At 38.9% G+C, this 19,975-nt stretch overlaps 1 protein-coding gene across 2 annotated transcripts in view; it reads left to right on the forward strand.

Annotated features, from left to right (window-relative positions):
* BCKDHB (branched chain keto acid dehydrogenase E1 subunit beta) overlaps positions 1-19,975 on the forward strand; it is a 223,853-nt gene that overhangs the window by 42,522 nt on the left and 161,356 nt on the right. For both annotated transcript variants that reach the window (XM_054722299.1, XM_054722298.1), the window contains exons 4-6: positions 14,722-14,855; positions 15,077-15,232; positions 17,400-17,508. In XM_054722299.1, the coding sequence (XP_054578274.1) occupies positions 14,722-14,855; positions 15,077-15,232; positions 17,400-17,508 (399 nt within the window). The remainder of the gene's footprint in view (positions 1-14,721; positions 14,856-15,076; positions 15,233-17,399; positions 17,509-19,975) is intronic.

Genomic DNA, 19,975 nt, shown 5'->3' on the forward strand with positions numbered 1-19,975 from the left:
ATAATAATCCCAAACACAGAAATTGGTTGAATGAATGGAAGAATGGGAAGCTAGTGGTCATGATTTAATGCAAATAAAGTGATGATTCATTTAACTGACACAGTTATTAGAGTATTGTGTATCAGTGAATGACTTCCATTGGAATTTTCTAATGCTGCTGTGAGTGTGTGTTTAAGGGACCTCTTCTAGGTTTAAGGGACCTCTATTAGCTTTGTCATATATCGGTTGATTGTTCAGAAATCTTTTTTTATATATATATATATGTTGATTTCAGAGAGGAAGGGAGAGGGAGAGATAGAGACATCAATGATTTCTGCATGCCCCTACTGGAGATCGAGCCCACAATCTGGGCATGTATCCTGACCAGGATTTGAACCCTGACCTCCTGGTTCATAGGTTGATGCTCAACCACTGAGCCACACCACCTGAATCAGAAATCTTTTTATTTTAACTTCTTTGTATTTGATTGTGGCCTGAATACTGCCCTTATTGTGAGGTATTATATTATGATGTTTATGGCAAGCTTGTTAAGCACCGCTTAGATGATATGTGTGTATAACTACACATATACACACAGACATGGATTCACACATATTTTACCTGAGATTAATATGGTGGACAACTGTGTTTCCCACACAGTGGTTATTAGTTAGATGTTATGAATGGTTTCACTAGTCAGAGCAATGATCTGTACCAGTTATTTTCTGCCTTTTGATAAATTCCGTTGATGTATTTTCTGATTTTGCTTTTGGTTACTAATTGGAGTGTGAACTGGAAAAGTGCCAGTAGTCAAACTGTAGAAATGATGCGTAGAGTTAGAGGAAGAAACATTTAACTCTAGCATAAGAATTTATAGTGCTATAAGTTATAAAAATTATAAAACATTTCAGATTTAGAATAGAATGATACAATTGAATTTTCAAAACTATTTTTTTAAAACTTGTTTCCTTTTTGATCAAACATCAATAATTTGGGACTTTTCAGACTCTGTTACTTTTGGGATCATATTTAGGATCAGAGTTATGGTATTTGTGTTTAGCTCTGTTTATACGTGGGCCTTGAATTTCTTCAAAAATCAGAGAAACTCATAGGTATTTTAAAAAGAGCAGATATTTAGTGAGTGTTGTTTACTTTCGGTTAAAATTGGTTTTTTATTCTTTTGAGCTTTATTTTATTAATAGCTCTTCAATTTGGACTTAGAATTGGTTTAATGTCAACTTTCTCCTGTTTGCAAAGGGGAAAGCTCATTTATTTTTCATACTTTGTCATGTTGTTCCCTTTGCTTCTGAGAAAAGGGCAACAACCTATTTAGATAGGGAAATTTAGGCTATTTATAAAGCGAGGCAGGTTAATTTAAGTTGACAGCGTGGTAATGTCCTCCTTGGTGAATGACGCACATGGGTTTTAGATGATGTTAGCGTGCTGTTTTCACTTATAGTTAGGAATTAGCTGGAGGAATTTGTGTGCTTTGGGCTTTGGTGTTGACGTAGGTACTTGGTACAGATATGTTTTAGGAAACATCTCATTTCCATATAAATGAAGAAAGATTAAAAAAATAATTTAGAAGGCTTGCTCTTAAATTCCAGCTGGTATCACAAGGATGATGAAAATATTTCTTTTGACTTTCTGGAAAAACAGCTTTGGTTGTGTTCAAGCAAAGTGAAGTCATTAGAGGTTTATTCAGAAATACTTTTGTGTTCATTTTTTGAATCATTTTTTAGTATCAGCCATGTGTACATTTATTTTAAAAACTAGAGGCCCAGTGCACGAAATTCCAATAGGATCGGGCCTAAATGGGCAGTCGGACATCCCTCTCACAATCCAGGACTGCTGGCTCCCAACTGCTTGCCTGCCTTCCTTATCGCCCCTAACCGCTTCTGCCTGCCAGCCTGATCACCCCCGCCTGATTGATGCCTAACTGCTCCCCTGCCAGCCTGATTGCCCCAACTGCTCTCCCCTGCAGGCCTGGTCCCCCCCTAACTGCCCTCCCCTGCAGGCCTGGTCGCCCCCAACTTCCCTCCCCTGCTGGCCTGGTCACCCCTAACTGCCCTCCCCTACAGCTTGATCGCCCCCAACTGCCCTCCCTTGCAGGCCTGGTCCCTCCTACCTGCCCTCCCCTGATGGCCTGATTGCCCACAACTGCCCTCCCTTGCAGGCCTGGTACCTCCCAACTGCCCTCCCTTGCTGGCCACCTTGTGGTGGCCACCTTGTGTCCACATGGGGGCAGCCATCTTGTGTGTTGGAGTGATGGTCAATTTGCATATTACTCTTTTATTAGATAGGATTACATTTTCAGTGTACATTTCTCTAAACTCCAACTTTAATCTTTTAATTAGTTTTATAGATATCTTCACTTAAGAAAGTTTTACAGTCATGTCAATAACCTTGTCAATTTTATTTTAATGAAAGAAGAGCCAAAGAGTTCATCTTTCATGAGAAAACTGTGGTTCTCTATTTAAAAGACATAGTAAATATCAATTTGATTGAAATGGGTTTCTGTTTTTGTTATTTTTATTTCCAAGTGCCACTTAAAGAAGAGTCTAACTAAAGTAATTGTACGGTACATATTCCCTGGACCCCAAACATTCAGATTACACTTGTTTAAATTCCATTTCATTCCAGATAAGGAGATTTCATAAATGGGAATTTTATCTCCTTAAATCACATTGATCATGCTCAGAAACAAAATTTCAGTTTGCATACAAGTGTCAAACCACCAGTGGTTGCTTTATTATTAGTTATAATGTCTTCTCTGGGCCCATAGCCCTCCTCAAAGCCAGTGCTGGGCAATTCTGGAAGATGTCTGGGCTCTGGGAATGCTGAATTGGTTCTGTACCGCCAGGATCATGCTGTTGCCTTGGTGGATCATCATGTCATAAAGGCCTTACTCAAGTGTATGGTGAACAGCACACTGCACATAGTTCAGGGACCAGGCATTGGTTTGCTCAGGTACCCTTGGGATCGGGAGAGTAGTGTTAGAGCCATGGCTTGAATAGAAGTGTAGTCTATTAGGATCAAATCACCCTCCTTTCCAAGGAGTACATTGGAAAGCTTTGGGTTCTCTACGTTCAGTCCTTGGTCTGCACAGTCTTCAGGCCTCAAGCATTTGTTCCTTAATCTAGGAGTTGCTCTTGGTCATCAACTCTTCATTTTCACTTGGGGGATATCTCTTGCAGGTTAGCAGTGGCTGGACTGCCAGTTGATAGCTGTGCTCTGCTCAGTGGTAAACCTCAGGATCTTTGTGTAAAAGTGCATGCTAGCTTCCTGCTCTGCCTCTTCATATTCTTGCTATTTGGAACAAGATTTTGATTCATAGTTTAGATCTGCTTGTCACAATCCTGCCACCATGACTGATTTGCCTTTGCTACACCACTCTTCACCTCAGATGGAGAGAGAATTTCTTGCAGAGTGTCAAAATGGCATTGACATCTTCTAGCTGAGGTGGACTGAGGGAGAGGGTGGGCAGGGTACAGTTCTGAGTGGGCTTCTCTAGCTAATAGGAGTCTCGAAGACCACAGGTGGGCCTCAGTACCTCTCAGTGCCAACCCTCAGGGCATTCTCTGCTTTCATGTGCCTCTCAGCTAACAACTCTTCAGTCTCTTTAATTCTGTAGTGTTTTTCAAACTCTTTCTCCTTTTTATTTTTTTAAATCATTATCCTGATAATAATTCTTTACTTTCTATAATGCTCTGTGGTTTACAAAAAACTTATACATGCATTATCTTATTTGACCACCTCATGTCAATCCTGGTTGGTAGGCAGGTTAGTTATTTTTATCCTAATTTTGTGAATGTAAAAACTGAAGCATGATCCAAGACCACACACCCAAAGTGGAGGAACTACATTTAAACCCAGGTGTTCTGAATCCAGAGCCCAGACCTTTAACCACTATGCTAACTTGCATATATACACCAACCTTCTTGCCTTTATATCCCACTTGTTTCTAACCTCTTTATGCTTCAGCTTCCTTGGTTCAGTTCCCAACTTGAATTTGCACTTCATTTCCTGTCTCTGTGCCTTTGGTCATATTATTCCCATTTCCACATGTGCCTTTCAAAAGTCTACCCATTCTTCTTTTTTAAATTGAATTTATTGGGGTGACATCCTATATAATAAGAGGGTAATATGCAAATAGACTAAATGGCAGAACAACCGAACAATCAAAGCGTAATATGCTAATGATATGCTAAGGCTGCTCAACCACTCACTATGACATGCACTGACCACCAGGGGCAAGACAGTCAACTGGTCGACCAGTTGCTATGACGTGCACTGACCACCAGGGGGCAGATAGTTGACTGGTCAACCAGTTGCTATGACGTGCACTGACCACCAGGGGGCAGATGCTCTGACCGATAGGATAGCTTGCTGCTGGGGTTTGGCCAATCAGGACTGAGCGAGATGGGCCGGACCTGCACTGGAGCCCTCCGTCAGTCCCTCCCCAGCCTGATTGTGCATCAGTGGGGTCCCTCAGCCTGGCCTGCACCCTCTCACAATCTGGGACCCCTCGGGGGATGTTGGAGAGCTGGTTTCAGCCTGATCCAGAAGGCCACTCCATTTGGGAGGGCGCCAGATGCAGGGCTCATGGCTGGCAAGTGCTGCTGCGGCAGCATGACCCTCTCCCAATTGGGACTGATTGGGCTCGAGCCCACGGCAGGCACAGTGGGGCTGTGATGAGTGGGAGTGGCAGGTAGGAGCTGCAGGCAGCGTTGGCCTGCAGGTTTCGGCCTGATTTGATTTCAGAGAGGAAGGGAGAGGGAGAGAGGGATAGAAACATCAATGATGAGAGAGAATCATTGATTGGCTGCCTCCCAATCCCTGCAGGCTACCCAGAGGGACCCCACCCATGCACCAGGCCTCTAGTTGGTTTATAAGATTACTAGAGGCCCGGTGCACGAAATTCGTGCACGGAGGGGGGTTGTCCCATAGCCCAGCCTGTACCCTCTCCAATCTGGGACCCCTCAAGGGATGTCCGACTGCCCGTTTAGGCCCGATCCTTGGGATCGGGCCTAAACGGGCAGTCGGACATCCCTCTCACAATCCAGGACTGCTGGCTCCCAACTGCTTGCCTGCCTGATTGCCCCTAACCACTTTTGCCTGCCAGCCTGATCACCCCCTGACCACTCTGCTGCCAGCCTGTTTGCCCCCAACTTCCCTCCTCTGCCGGCCTGGTCACTCCTAACTGCCCTCTCCAAAGGGTTGATCACCTCCAATTGCCCTCCCTTGCAGGCTTGGTCCCTCTCAACTGCCCTCCCTTGCAGGCCAGGTGCCTCCCAACTGCCCTCTCCTTCTGGCCATCTTGTGGTGGCGATCCTGTGTCCACATGGGGGCAGGATCTTTGACCACATGGGGCAGCTATATTGTGTGTTGCAGTGATGATCAATCTGCATAGTACTCTTTTATTAGATAGGATAGAGGCCTGGTACAGGGGTGGGGGCCAGCTGGTTTGCCCTGAAGGGTGTCCCTGATCAGGGTGGGCTACCCTTGGGGCGTGGGGCGGCCTGAGCGAGGGGCCTGTGGTGGTTTGCAGGCCGGCCACGCCCCCTGGCAACGCAAGCGGAGGCCCTGGTATCTGGAATTTATTTTCCTTCTACAATTGAAACTTTGTAGCCTGGAGCAGAGCCAAGCCTGGGGCTCCCTCCGAGGCCCGAAGCCATTTGTTTTGGGGTTATAATTGAAACTTTGTTGCCTTAAGCAGGTGGGCCTGGCCAGGGTGTGTGGAAAGCTTTGCTTCCCCTGTTGCCGGCGGCAACCCTGGCCTGCTCTCTCAAGCTCCATTCTGCCGCCATTTGTTTGAATTTGTTTACCTTCTATAATTGAAACTTTGTAGCTTGAGTGGAGGCTTAGGCCTGCAACGGCTGGCAGAAAGCTTGGCTTCCTCTGTTACCTAGGAAACCTTGCTCTCTGTGGCTGTAGCCATCTTGGTTTGGGTTAATTTGCATGCTCGCTCTGATTGGATGGTGGGCGTGGCTTGTGGGCGTGGCTTGTGGGTGTGTCGGAGGTATGGTCAATTTGCATATTTGTCTATTATTAGATTAGATATAGGTTTCAAGTGTATAATTCTATGATACATGATCTGTATATTGCATTGTGTGTCAACCACCCAAAATCCAGACTTCTTCTATCACCACATATTTGAGCACCATTACTCTTTACAACCCCACCCACCCTCTTCTCTCTGGTAACCACCATACTATTGTTTGTGTCTGTGAGTTTTTGTTTGTTTTTCTTGTTTGTTCATTTGTTCCTCTCAGTTTTATATCCCCCAATGAGTGAAATCATATGGTTCTTTTTTTGTCTGACATTTCACTGAGTTGATATTATCAAGATTCATCCATGTTGTTGCAGACCCCTCCTAGGTATCTACCTGAAGAATTTGAAATCATTTATTTGCAAAGATATATGCACCCCTATATCATTGCAGCATTACTCAGGGTGGCCAAGACAACTGGAAACAACTGGAGTGTCAAAATTCTGCCGATCCTTTAGTGCTCAATTCCAGTGCCTTCTCTTCCATGAAACTTTGCAGGATTCCTCCAAGCCTGAAATAATCCCCTCTTCTCTAACAGCCTTTTACTTTTATGACACTTCCTTGTGTTATAGTTATTTATATTTGACTTATTTCCTTATTGCATAAGTTGTTTGAATGTTTAAAGTTGTTTAAATGGTATCTCACCTTTATATCATTTGTAGCATCCAACAACAGTGCCTTGTAGATGGCCAAGTACATAACTATTCCATTGGTTGAAAACAAATAATATCAAGTTATATTTTTGGGAAGTCAGAATTAAAACCTCTGATGGTGTCAAAAGGGAATGGGAAGGTTCAATATATCCTTGGCCACATCTATCCAATGAGCTTAGGAAGGTATATTTGAAGTATCTTTCTCATTATGTCCTCAGTTTGCTCTACCTCTTAGGATATAACATATTCATTAAAGATCTCATCTAAGTTGTGACAAATTGAGTACTTTGTTCATATGAAAATAATTTTATTCCAATATTTCATATTTTTAGCAGTCTCTAATGTGGTATTTGCTAGTAGTAATTGAATTTCTTGGCAAACAAAAGAAGATCCGACTTTTGGTGCCAAAATAATTTTTATTTTACCCTTCAAGATCTCTTCGTAATTCATTACAAAGTAAAAATCTATTTAAAGTTTTTACCTAACTTTAAGAGCATAAGAGTGAGAAAGAAATGTTGAATGTAATTAAAATTTTTTTTGAATAACTTGGTAAAATTAAGATAATCTGAACTGTGACATTGATATAATCAGTTGGAGATACTTACTTGAATCCAAAATGATATGAGGATTTTCCCTCACATATATTTAATTGCTTCTCTTTTCTTTCACCACCTTTTCCATAAGAGTGGACAGTATGAGAACTATGTCACTTCAGTGTCAGTGACATTTTAGTTTATGCACAAGTTTGGCAATTTTATACTACCTTTTGGAAATAGAAACATGTATATACTTATATAGAGTAACTAGAGGCCCAGTGCATGAATTCATGCACCAGTGGGGTTCCTTGGCCTGGCCTGTGGGATTGGGCCAAAACCAGCTCTCTGACATCCTTCGAGGGGTCCTGGATTGCAAGAGGGTGCAGGCCAGGCTGAGGGACCCCACTAGTGCACGATTGGGGCCGGGGAGGGACGAGGGGTCCTGGATTGCAAGAGGGTGCAGGCCAGGCCAAGGGACCCCACCAGTGCACGATTGGGGCCAGGGAGGGACCGGGAGGGACCGTGGGAGGGCTCCAGGGCATGTCTGGCTCGTCTCACTCAGTCCCGATTGGCCAGACCCCAGCAGCAAACTAACCTATTGGTTGGAGTGTCTGCCCCCAGGTGGTCAGTGCACGTCATAGCGACTGGTCGACCGGTCGACTGTCTTCCTCCTGGTGGTCAGTGCACATCATAGCGAGCAGTTGAGCGTCCTTAGCATATCATTAGCATATTATGCTTTGATTGGTTGAACGGCGGACCAGACAACTGGACACAGCATATTAGGCTGTTATTATATAGGATAGTGCTATCTTGCTATTCAATTAATTATTTAATCAAAGTTTGAAGCAGCCCTTTAAAAAGTTTTTAAAAAAAATTCTCAACTATTTACTTGTCCAATTTTTTTTTATCATGTTATTTAAAGATGCTTTTTATTTTATTTAAGTGTTGGTAACTAGGCCATGTTCTGTGAAGATTTAACCCAACTTTCTTATTTGATTTAGCGTTTTTTTTTTAATGAAAAAGTGTTAATGTTGACATTATTGCTGATGTTCTTCCCCTCTCTCCACTATTTGCTCACCACCACCCACTGCCACTTCCCCCTTCATCAAACTATTGTCGTGTCCATGGGGTTTGCATATATGTTCTTTAACTAATCCCTTCACCTTCTTATCCAGTCATCCCTACCCCTATCCCCTTGGGCACTGGCCAGTCTCTTCCAAGTGTCATTTGAGGGGATTTTAGGGATTGTCCATGAAGACTTACTATATTCAGATTAAATGTTCAGAACTATTTTTTTTTTTCATCTTTGGCTGTGGTGCCAGATAATTTAGGTCTAATTTGATATATTTTAGCACTTATGAGTTGAGTAGTTTGCAACAGCCAATTTAGGAAAGAAATTCCTCTAGTACAATGGAGCAAGCCTTAATTAGAGTACCAGGGCTGTCAGTTACTGGCTGTTGACTTTGGGTAAGTCACTTAAATCAAGACTTGGTTTCCCTATTTGAAGAATGTGGGTCTGATGGTCAGCTCTTCAGTAGTGCTAGGGTTTTGTAATTCTGTAATTAATTTTTCATGCCTAGTCACAAGTTTTACATGATCATTATCTCATGGATTCCCTACTTAGATTTTCCTTTTGATTTATATAAAGAACATATTTTTATCCCTTTTGAATTCCTTATAGGTATAACTTTGAATTTCCCTCCCCACCCCCCAATTGATACAATTTGGAGTGCCCCTATATTCTCTTTAATTTAGAAATCTTTATTTAAATGAAAGGTTAATTAACCCCAAGAGCCTTTCTTTTCCAATTAATCATGTAATTTTTTTTTTTTTTAACTTTTGGTTCCCAATGGTAGGGCTTTTAAACAATTGCCACACTTCCTTCCTTGTCATCTGTTGACCCCAGGCCAGTCCTCTGTGTTCTTAGGCTGGCTCACTGGCAGTGTCTTTACTACTCCTTTCAGTAACCACATGGATGGTCTTCTCAATATTCTGGCTTCTCAGTGTTTTATTTTTCTCTCTTGTAATGGTCTTGTCATCCATCCTACCTCTTCTTCTCACCCATAGTCATACCCCTGACTTTGTCATTGCCAGTAACTGCAGTTCCTTATAGTCTCCACTTTAAGCATCCCCAACTCTGACCTCCATCTCAAATCTCTTCAGCTAACTGCTTCTAGTACCTCCATCCCAACAATCTTTTGACCATATTGATTCTTAAAATTCATGAATTCTACTGACCTATCATAGTTTCTTACTCCCCTGATGGCCTCTCTTCCCTTTATACCTAGTATATATTTCATGTTATTATTTGCTTGGCAAAATCCAATTCTAATTCAGTCTATCTCTCTGTCTAAATCTTAAATCCCTGAGCTGAACATTGTTGGAGCAACACATGTCATCTTGTCAATTGATATCGCTTTAATTACTAGACTAGTATTCTCCAAGGCTGGCTCATGCTGTCTACCATCATGCTGCATGTTCTGGGCTATTCTCTCCTTTATACTTTTTTTTTCCCCTCTCACACTGTCTTCTCTATTCTTACTCTCTTATTTTTAGTATATTTTTTTATTGATTTTTTACAGAGAGGAAGGGAGAGGGATAGAGAGTTAAAAATATCGATCAGCTGCCTCCCGCACACCTCCGACTGGGGATGTGCCTGCAACCAAGGTACATGCCCTTGACTAGAATCGAACCTGTGACCCTTTAGTCCGCAGGCCAACACTCTATCCACTGAGCCAAACCGGTTAGGGCTCCATTCTTACTCTTGATAATACTCTAGTTTCATATTTTATTAAGAAGATAGATGCAACTAATAGAACTTTGACCAGCTCTCACCATTGTATGCAGTATATCCATGTTCCAGCGTCAGTGCTCGCATTCTTTATTCCTATTTTGAATGAATGTAAGGGTTCCTGTCAACATCTCCACACCAGACTCCTTCCTTTTTTGTCACCTTTTAAAAGACATGGTTCTTTCTACTCATTCTTTCTTCTCTATTTCATTAATTTTTCTCAAAATCATCAATTTTCCCTTCTCTACTAGTTGTTGCTCCTCTCTTTTTTCCCCTCTCCTTTACAGCAAAATTTCTGCAAATAATTGCCATTACGCATGGTCTTCAATTTCTCTTCTCCCATTCCCTCTTGAAATGGGCTTTTGTTTTCTTCCTCCTTCCTGCTTGCAGACACTGTTATGTTAAGGTCACAGTTACAACATTTTCAGCCTCATCTTCCCTTCTACTGGTAGCATACAGCATAAGTTGATTACACTCTCTCATAGAAGCACTTCCTTCTAGGCCAGCACATTCTCCTAGTTCTCATGCAAACTCTTTGGCTTTTTTTTTTTTCTTCTCAATTTTGCTGATTTTTTTCTTACCTCTTGCCTTTGTAACTTGGAATTTTTTCTCTCTATGTGCTCATTTAAATTTACTTGGTAATCTCATCTAGTCCCTTGTTTTCTTTAATGCTATTTTTATGCTTAGGGCTTTCATATATCCAACAGTCAAATTCATAGCTTTATCTTAATATCTGAAGGTATTTCAAACTTAGTATCTCCAAAATTTAACTTCTGATATCTTAACGTGCCTCTTTGTGGTTTCCCTTTTTTAGTTAATGGCAACTCTCTTCTTCAAGTTGCTCAGGGCAAAAGCCTTTGAATCATCTTTAGCATTTCTCTGACTCATACTCCACATCCAACTCATCAGCAAATCTTTTAGACTCTATCTTTGGACTGTATCCAAAATCTCATACCTTTTCTGCTGTTATGATTCATCATTCTTACTGGGATTATTGTGATATCCTGTAATCAATTTTGCTGTGTCCATCCTTGCCTATTTATAGGCTATTCACCAAATACCAGCCAGAGGGATCCTGTTGAAATGCCACATCAGAGAATGCCATGATTTTGCTCATCGGCTTCCTGTCCAGCTTACCTACTTGACTCATTCTCACAGTTAAAGTTTACAGTGACCTACAAGGCCCTCTCCTCTCTCTGTGCCATCTTCCCATACCTTTCTATTAACTCTTCAATTTTATCTTCTCTCACTATTTCTTACTCCAGACCATTCTGAACTTTTTGTCTTTCCCCTCATGTGCTAAAACATGCTCATACCTCAGGACCTTTGCACTAGCTGGTCCCTCTGCCTGGAACATATATTCCCTTGGGTGTATGCATGGTATACATACATACACCCTTCCTCACCCTTCATCTCTTCCTTTAACTGTCACATCTCAGTGGGTCTTTCCCCATCATCCTATTTAAAATCATAGTAGTTCCACCTGCTCTCCCAGTCACCTACTTCCAGCTTTACTATTCTCCATAGCACTTGTTATCATTTAACACACTATATATTTTACTCATTTATTTTGTTTTTGTCCTTTTCCTGATTGGAATATAAATTCCATAGGAATAGAATTATTTTTCTGCTGTATCTTCTGCATCTAGAATAGTGTCTACATAGTATTAGGTACTTTGTAAATGTTTGAAAAGGTGTGCATTTTTAGTCTTCAGTACAAATATTCTTCTGTTACAAATAGAAATTGAGCCTTAGGAGTTAGTAATTTGTGGAGATGACACTTAAACCCACATCTGTCTTGGCTAATGGTATAATCATTGAATGTATTATTAATTTACCCATTGGGAAACTGTGTGTATGAATTTTATACCAGGTTAATTGCATTATAACACAGAAAGTCATCAGTATTTTACATTTTATGTGTGCTCTTCTCTCAATCATTACCTGTTTGGGAGAAAATAGAAACAGATTTTTAACATTTAATTCATGTTGAAGCAGTTTTTTTTTTTTGTTTTTTTGTTTTTTTTTTTTGCTAGATCATAGAAACATGAAAAGAGTTAAGCTATTTCCTCAAATTAAGCATCTTTTGGAGTAAGAATTCTGATAAACTCAACTTTTCTGCCTTCTAGGAGCAAAATGGGCTATATTTACTGAGATGAAAAATATCTGAATCCAGGGAACTAGAAGTAGTAAGGAATCCTATACAATAAAAGGCTAATATGCAAATCAACTGAAGAGTGGAATGACCAGTTGCTATGACGTGCACTGACCACCAGGGGGCAGACGCTCAACGCAGGAGCTGTCCCCTGGTGGTCAGTCCCCTGGAGTGCCGCTCAGCCAGAAGCTGGGTTCACAGCTGGCAAGCACAGTAGTGATAGTGGGAGCCTCTCCCGCCTCCGTGGCAGTGATAAGAATGTCCAACTGACAGCTTAGGCCCGCTTTCTATGGGGAGCAGGCCTAAGCCGGCAGTCGGACATCCCCCAAGGGCTTCCGAACTGCGAGTGGGCGCAGGCCTCCCTGAGTGCATGAATTTTGTGCACTGGGCCTCTAGTAAATAATACTGTTCCTCTGGTTCAGATGGTTCAGGTATTCCACAGGTGTGGATTCCACAGGTGGCAGCTGGAATCTGTGTTCATTTTCTTTCAGTGAATTGTTCTTAATTCAATGGAATCATACATTTTCAGAAATTATCAAGCAACTCATAGTCAAATAGGGAACTGATGAGGGATAGAGGTCACAGTCAGAAGGTAGTCACAGATTGGGATGAGTATGAATCATGCTTTAAGTTTTTGCAGCTGCTTTTAGAGTGCAAACTGTAGGATGTTGCTAGTTGGCATTTTCTAGCACCTGCTCTATTTATGGTTCATATTCAAAAGGACTGATTGAGCTGAAAGTAAATTCTATGTGCCAAGAAGAACTAGTATCCCTGTATTATGGAACTGAAATATGAATCATAGATCTGTTCCCAAACTTTCGGACCGTGGCTGTTGCTTGTGTCTATCCATCCATGTCCCTGAAATTAGAATTTTTCATGAAATGCTAATATGGTTTGAGAGGTGATAAAATTTCAGATGAGAATTGAGTTGTGTATGTTAGTAACATTATACCTTGTGGTTTCAGTGGAAAGCCTAAGGTGTTTGTTTATCAAGCTCCTTTATTTTACAGAATCTCAAATTACAAATTCTGCCTCCTTTTTAGTGAGCAGAGCTGAAATCTATGCTCAGCTCTTTGAGCTTTCAGTTGCTACTTGCTGTGCTTTTGGAGTCTCTCGTAGGAACGGGGGTCAACCGAGGATTTAAGAAGATTTAATGCACACTTTTTGGGGTGCCCTCATGTAGTGCCCTTCTTTTAGGGACTAGTGCCTCAATTTCCAGCCACTAGCAGCTCCATACTCCATTCTCTGACACCTCATGCCAATAAGACTGTGTCTGTCTGTCTGAATTCTAGCTGTCTCATGTTACAGAAACTGGGGAGTCACCTCAAGGGATATGCCTTATATATGTCATGCTCATCCACTGCCATTCAGTTCTTCTAAGGATCCAATCTCTTTCAGTTTAGGCTTTTGTGTGTGTGTGTGTGTGTGTGTGTGTGTGTGTGTGTGTGTTTGCCTCTCCAGTGCCTTTAAGTAGTTGTTTGTTATATTTTGTTCAGAGTTTGTAATCATTAGATGTGTGAGGGTTACTCTGCCATTATTGAAATTGGAACCTCAATAACTTGGAATACATAGAGTTGTCATTATCATTTCGGTCAAAATGCTTTCTAATTTTCATTATGACTTAGTCTTTGAGTCATGAGATACTTAGACATATGTTTAAAACTTTTTCTAACATAAGGATTTTCTAATTATCTTTTTGTTAATAATTTTTAGCTTAATTCCATAATGGTCAGAGAATATACTCTATATTATTTCAATTCTTTGAAATTTATTGAGATTAGATTTATAACCCAGTATATGGTTAATTAATACCAGTGTTCTCTGTTAGGTGTATATTGTCTTTATCAGTTAAATCATGTTGGTTGATGGTGTTCAAATCTTACATAGTTTTTACTTTTATTTTGGTATGCTTTATCAGTTACTGAGATTGATATGTTAAAATTTCCCACTATCTTGGGAATTTATCTATTTCTTTTTTCAGTTCTGTTTATTTATTTATTTATTTGGAGCCCATGTTGTCATAAGAGTTTAAATTTAGAATTATGTCCTCCTTGTGAATTGAACTCTTTTAGAGAATGAATTTTCCCTCTTTATCTCTGGTAATGCCTTTTCCTTTAAAGTCTACTTTGTCTGCTATTAATGTAGCAACTTTCTTTGGGTTGGTTTTTTTAATTGTGTGTGTGTGTGTGTGTATATATATATATGTATATATATATATATATATATATATATACATATATATATTTCTTTTTCTTTATAACTTTCTGATATCTTTATTCTTTATTTCATTTTAAGTAGTTGGATTTTGCTTTTTTAAAAAATCTCAGTGTGACACCCTGTCTTTTAATTGTAACATTTAGATTACTTAGTTAATATAATTACTATGTTTGCATTTAAAGCAGCTATCTATCATACTAGTTACTTTCTATTTCCTTCACCTGCCCCTTGCTTTTTTTCTTCATCTTACCAATACCAAATCATTGGCTTTTCAGTTGTATTATGCATTACATTACTCTCATTTGTCATAGTAAAATGATTTTATTTTCTTATTTTAGGAAAAGATAGAGTTTTTAACACCCCATTGTGTGAACAAGGAATTGTTGGATTTGGGATTGGAATTGCAGTCACTGGTGCTACTGCCATTGCAGAAATTCAGTTTGCAGATTATATTTTCCCAGCTTTTGATCAGGTAGGAAGATTGCATTTTACTATAATTGATCATTTCTAAGGTTAAGTCCATGAAGTATTGAAGTTTTGCCTCTACTCCCCCTATCTTAAGAACTTAGTGCTACCTTTGAGCTAGTACATTACAAGTTATGTTGTTATGGCATATATGTAAAGATCTAATAAAGGGTCGAAGAAAATGGATGGGACTCCCTGTGACATGTCTCTTCTCCTTTCCCTTCTCAGATTGTTAATGAAGCCGCCAAGTATCGATATCGCTCTGGGGATCTTTTTAATTGTGGAAGCCTCACCATCCGTTCCCCTTGGGGCTGTGTTGGCCATGGGGCTCTCTACCATTCTCAGAGTCCTGAAGCTTTTTTTGCCCACTGCCCGGGAATCAAGGTATACTCATTTATGTACTTTATTTGATCTTCATTTGAGGTTTTCATTTTGGTTCATTCTATTAATATTAACTAAAATGCTTATCTAGAGGAAAGCAAACAGGATTTTGGGAATGTATGTAAACCTTTTAAAAAAGGGCATAGTTGTGTTTTTTTTTTTTTATATTCATTAATCCATTGCTCAGGTTTATAGAGTATTCTTTTTGAAATAGTACCTGTCTTGATATTAATAGTACCTGATATTAATTTTAGGCTTCAAAGAGTAAGACTGAGAACATAGTTGTTTTATCTTCCTCTGTTTCAAAGCTCTGTTTCCTTCTAATAGGTGTTTTTCGTGTAAATTAATCTTTTTCTGGGGTACATTTATAAACCTGTTTAATTCCTAGTCAGAGGGATAGACTTTCGTTTTTAGTCTGTGTCTTTTTAAATAGACCGACAGAGGCCTCTGTTACCCAGATGTGCTTTTCACTCCAGGGAAGGTAATATTTGCTCAAACAGTGAAAGTTGAAGCATCTTTCTTTGCCTTCCACAACAATCTTCAATTTCTATAATAACTTGGGTCTTTTAATAAAAACATTTTGCATATTTTATCTTAATTTTTTACATTATCTTCTTTTCTAGTTCTATTTACTAAAGAGCTTTCTAGGGAATCATAAAAAATCATAGATATGTTCACCCACGGCTGTGTGTCTGTTTTTTGATAACGTGAACTGGCTGTGAACATATGTTTATATTTTTTTTAATTTGTTTTTTTCCCTACTAGAGCAAAGTCATAAAGTTTTCCCAGTAGAGTACAGGTTGCATAATTTTTCAATGTAAGCTGGAAGTGGTAAGTTGGGACAGAAGCCACATTTGAGGAAATAGTTATTTTTGTGCTTGAGCTGAACATTGATTCACATTTAATGTTTATGATGTTACCCAGTATTTTTAAGAACAAATCTTTTCTCTCAATCCTCTACTTTTTCTACCCTCCCTTTCTCTTTCTTTAATCCCAAATGAAAATTGTACATATAGTACAAAATGCTAAAAATAAATACATGAAGAAAGCAGAAGAAAAAATAAAGTGGGAACATAAGATAGAGACATTGTGATGTGGTAAGCACTGTGTCCAGGAGTCAGTTTACAGAAAATGGAATAGTGTCCTTCAATAGAAATTATATGAAAATGATTTTTGAAAGGCAAATATAGCTTCCTTCAAGGAACCTTATTTAAGCCTTTGTGATAAATTCAGGTTTATTTTAATGGTAACTTTTTCTATATAACTCTTTTCTTTATGCAGTTATTTAGTAATCATTGAAAATTAGATGCAAGTTTATGATTTGAGACAAAATGTTGTAGAAAGTTGAGCTGTGTATCAGTCAGAACTGGGTGAGAATCCCTGGTGTTTTAAGCGATGTAACCTTGGGCAAGCTATTTGATCTCTCTTTAAGCTTTAGTCTGCATTTCTAAATTGGGGAAAATAATAATAGCTACCTTGTGGAGTTGCTGTGAACAGTAGATGAATTAGTCCACAAAGTGTTCTTGACCCAGTTAACACATGTGCTACCTCCTGTCATTACCATCTTCTTCATTATCAACCTCATTCCCAGGAAGGTCCTGGAGTCTTTCCCTGTCAGCTGGAAGTGTGCAGTATCCACACTTTTTTTTTTAGCTTTGCATTAACTACTTTATAGTGCTCGATTGTAAAGTTCAGTGGATTACTCTTTCCTGTAGGAAATGCAGGCCATGTTTTTCATGGAAGAGGAGATTTTGATATTTAAAATTGGAGGAGAGAGTTGCATACCCTTCGAAATTAGCTGTAGAGTATTAGTAGAAAATATTTATTTATTTATAGATAAATACAGAAAGATACTGACAACTTCACTTTTTTGTTTTGATGAATGCTCTTTGTAGAATCCTTTTATTTTTTATGTATATGCAGGTTTAGCTCGTTAAGAGAAGAGCATTTTTAGTCACCAGAATATGATAGGTATCTAAAAAGCTTTGAACATGTGGACTATTTTGGGACAGAATGTAAATTTTTATTAAGAATTGTAATTAGGCTAAAAATGCCAGATTTCTATTTTTAATTAGTAACAATTGGTTATTTAAATGTCAGCTCTTCTTATAATGAGTTTGCTGGGATACATTTTTACTGAAATTGTCTTTAAAAAAATCTGTTTTTGCAGGTGGTTATACCCAGAAGCCCTTTCCAGGCCAAGGGACTTCTTTTGTCATGCATAGAGGATAAAAATCCTTGTATATTTTTTGAACCTAAAATACTTTACAGGGCAGCAGGTAAAGGTTTTCTTTATTTTATATTTGTGAATATCTTCATATTTTTTGTTTTTTACAGTTCAAAAAAATATTTTTTCCTTGTAAGTTTGGTTTATACTTACTTACCTTGTAGATAAAATTCTGATTTGTTCCATATTTAGTTTGTTCTCAGTTATATATTTTATGTTAAGTTTAGGGGAAATCTATCTAGCTATTTTATATTTTGATTGTGGAAAAAGAAGCAATGTGAATTATTTGAGAACATAGGGACTATGGTCATCTACATAGTAGATGCTTAGTAAATGTGGGTTGAATGAAAAAGTGAATGAGCTTATTATACTAAATAACATTAAATGCCCTTATAGCTGAAGTGTCCATATTGATGTTAATCTAAATTAGAATACTTTGATGGTGAAGGAGGCACTGTTAACATCAAATGATTTGTTCTGTTTAATGTATATTTTGAATTCAGGAAACACTGCTTTGGCAAATCATTCTTTTCTTTGAATAGTTAAGCTTAAGAATATATTGTTTTAGTGCAGTGTGATTTACATATAATAAAATGCATAGATATTAAGTGTTCAATTTGATAGCTTTTTTGACAACCTTACATATCAATATATCCACTGTGCAAAATATGACATAGAGCATTTCCATCATTTCAGGAATGATGAATTAATTCATCTTCCCTGCCAGTCCATTATCCCTGTCCCAAACTTAGCCACTTTCTGCTTGCTATTACCATAGGTTGTTGTACATCTTGGGGCTTATATATAAATGAAATCACACAGCGCTGTATATGTTCTTTTGTGTTTGGCTTCTTTTGTTCAACTTAATGCTTTTGAGATTCATTCATATTGGTGCTTATATCAGTAATTTATTCCTTTTTTATTGCTAAATAGCATTCCATTGTATGAGTAGATCATAATTTGTTAGTTTTTGACTATTTTGTACAAGGACTGTGTGTGTGTGTGTGTGTGTGTGTGTGTGTGTGTGTGTGTGTAGCTTGCCTCAGAGCTTGAGTTAAGCTAGGGATATTACTGTACATAAGTTTTGTTTTGTTTTGTTAATTCTCACCTGAGGATATTTTCCAATTGATTTTTAGAGAGAGTAAAAAGGAGGGGGAGAGACAGAAACATTGAAGTGAGATAGACACATTGATTGGTTGCCTCTCACACTTGCCCCTACTGGGCCAGGGATCAAGCCTGGAACCAAGGTATGTACCCTTGACTGGAATCAAATCTGGGACCCTTCAGTCCAAGGGCCAATGCTCTATCCACTGAGTCAAACTGGCTAGGGCTGTACGTATGTTTTTGTGAACATTTTAAAATTTCTTTTGGGTAATAAACATCCAGGAATAGAGTCATTGTGTCACATGGTAGATGTAAATTTAGCTTTAAAGAACCCATTTAAGAGAGTTTTTCAAAGTAATTGTGCCATTTTATACTTCCATTAGAAATTTATGAGAGTTCTAAGTTAAAAATAACTTGGTCTTAAGTTAAACATATTATAAATGGAATCTCTATTTTTTAGAAACTGTATTGTCACCAATATCCTATTATGGGATAAAAAATAATTAATGTAAGAATTTAAAATCTTTAGGTGAATAGGAAAACATCGATGGTATATACTGAGTAGCTATTTGATTTGTAATAATTTGGATACCCTTATGAGAATTATATTTGTAAGGCCAACCAGCTGTTATATAGCTAATCAATTAATGCAGATTTTTTTTCAGTATTTCATGAATGGAAACTGCATAAGAAACATTTGAAAAAGTAATTCACTTTGCTGAAATTTTGAAATCAGGATTGGTTAGGGAAATGTTTAATGCTATAAGATTCCAGTTAAGTGAATGAGCTTGAGAAATTTGTTGTAGGTTTAGTCCTATGGGAGATTATGAAAGTCTCTGATGAGGATCATGGATCAGAAGTTTTTTAGAAGTTTCCCCATGATTGATTATGTGCTATTTCAAGAACACTCACTCTGAATGTTTTCTTGACCCCCAATGGCTCAGTAGAGACACAAAGGCTCTAGTTTTTTCACAACTAGAGAGCTTCTCTGCAGAAGAAAGGGAAAAAAAAATTTTACCACCAAAGTCTTCATATGAATGTTCTCTAGGTGGTGATCAAAGTTGATCCCAGGGCCAGCAGCATAAGATTCATGAGAGCTTATTAGAAATGCAAATTGTCAGTCTTCCTTCATGACCTACTGAATTAGAGACTCTGGGAGCGAGGCACAACTGTCTCTATCTTAGTAGTACTCCTGGTAATTCTGACTCATACTAAATTTTGAGAACTACTGCTTAAGGTCAGTTGCTTATCTACATTTACTTTATTTTATTACTAGAAGCCTGGGGTCCCAGATTGCAAGAGGGTGCAGACCAGGCCGAGGAACCCTACTGGTGCATGATTGGGGCTGGGAGGAGGGACCATGGGAGTGCTCCAGGGCGTGTCCGGCCCGTCTCACCCAGTCCTGATTGGCTGGA

Source organism: Eptesicus fuscus, chromosome 10, assembly GCF_027574615.1.
Source record: "Eptesicus fuscus isolate TK198812 chromosome 10, DD_ASM_mEF_20220401, whole genome shotgun sequence".
Taxonomy (NCBI): Eukaryota; Metazoa; Chordata; class Mammalia; order Chiroptera; family Vespertilionidae; genus Eptesicus; species Eptesicus fuscus.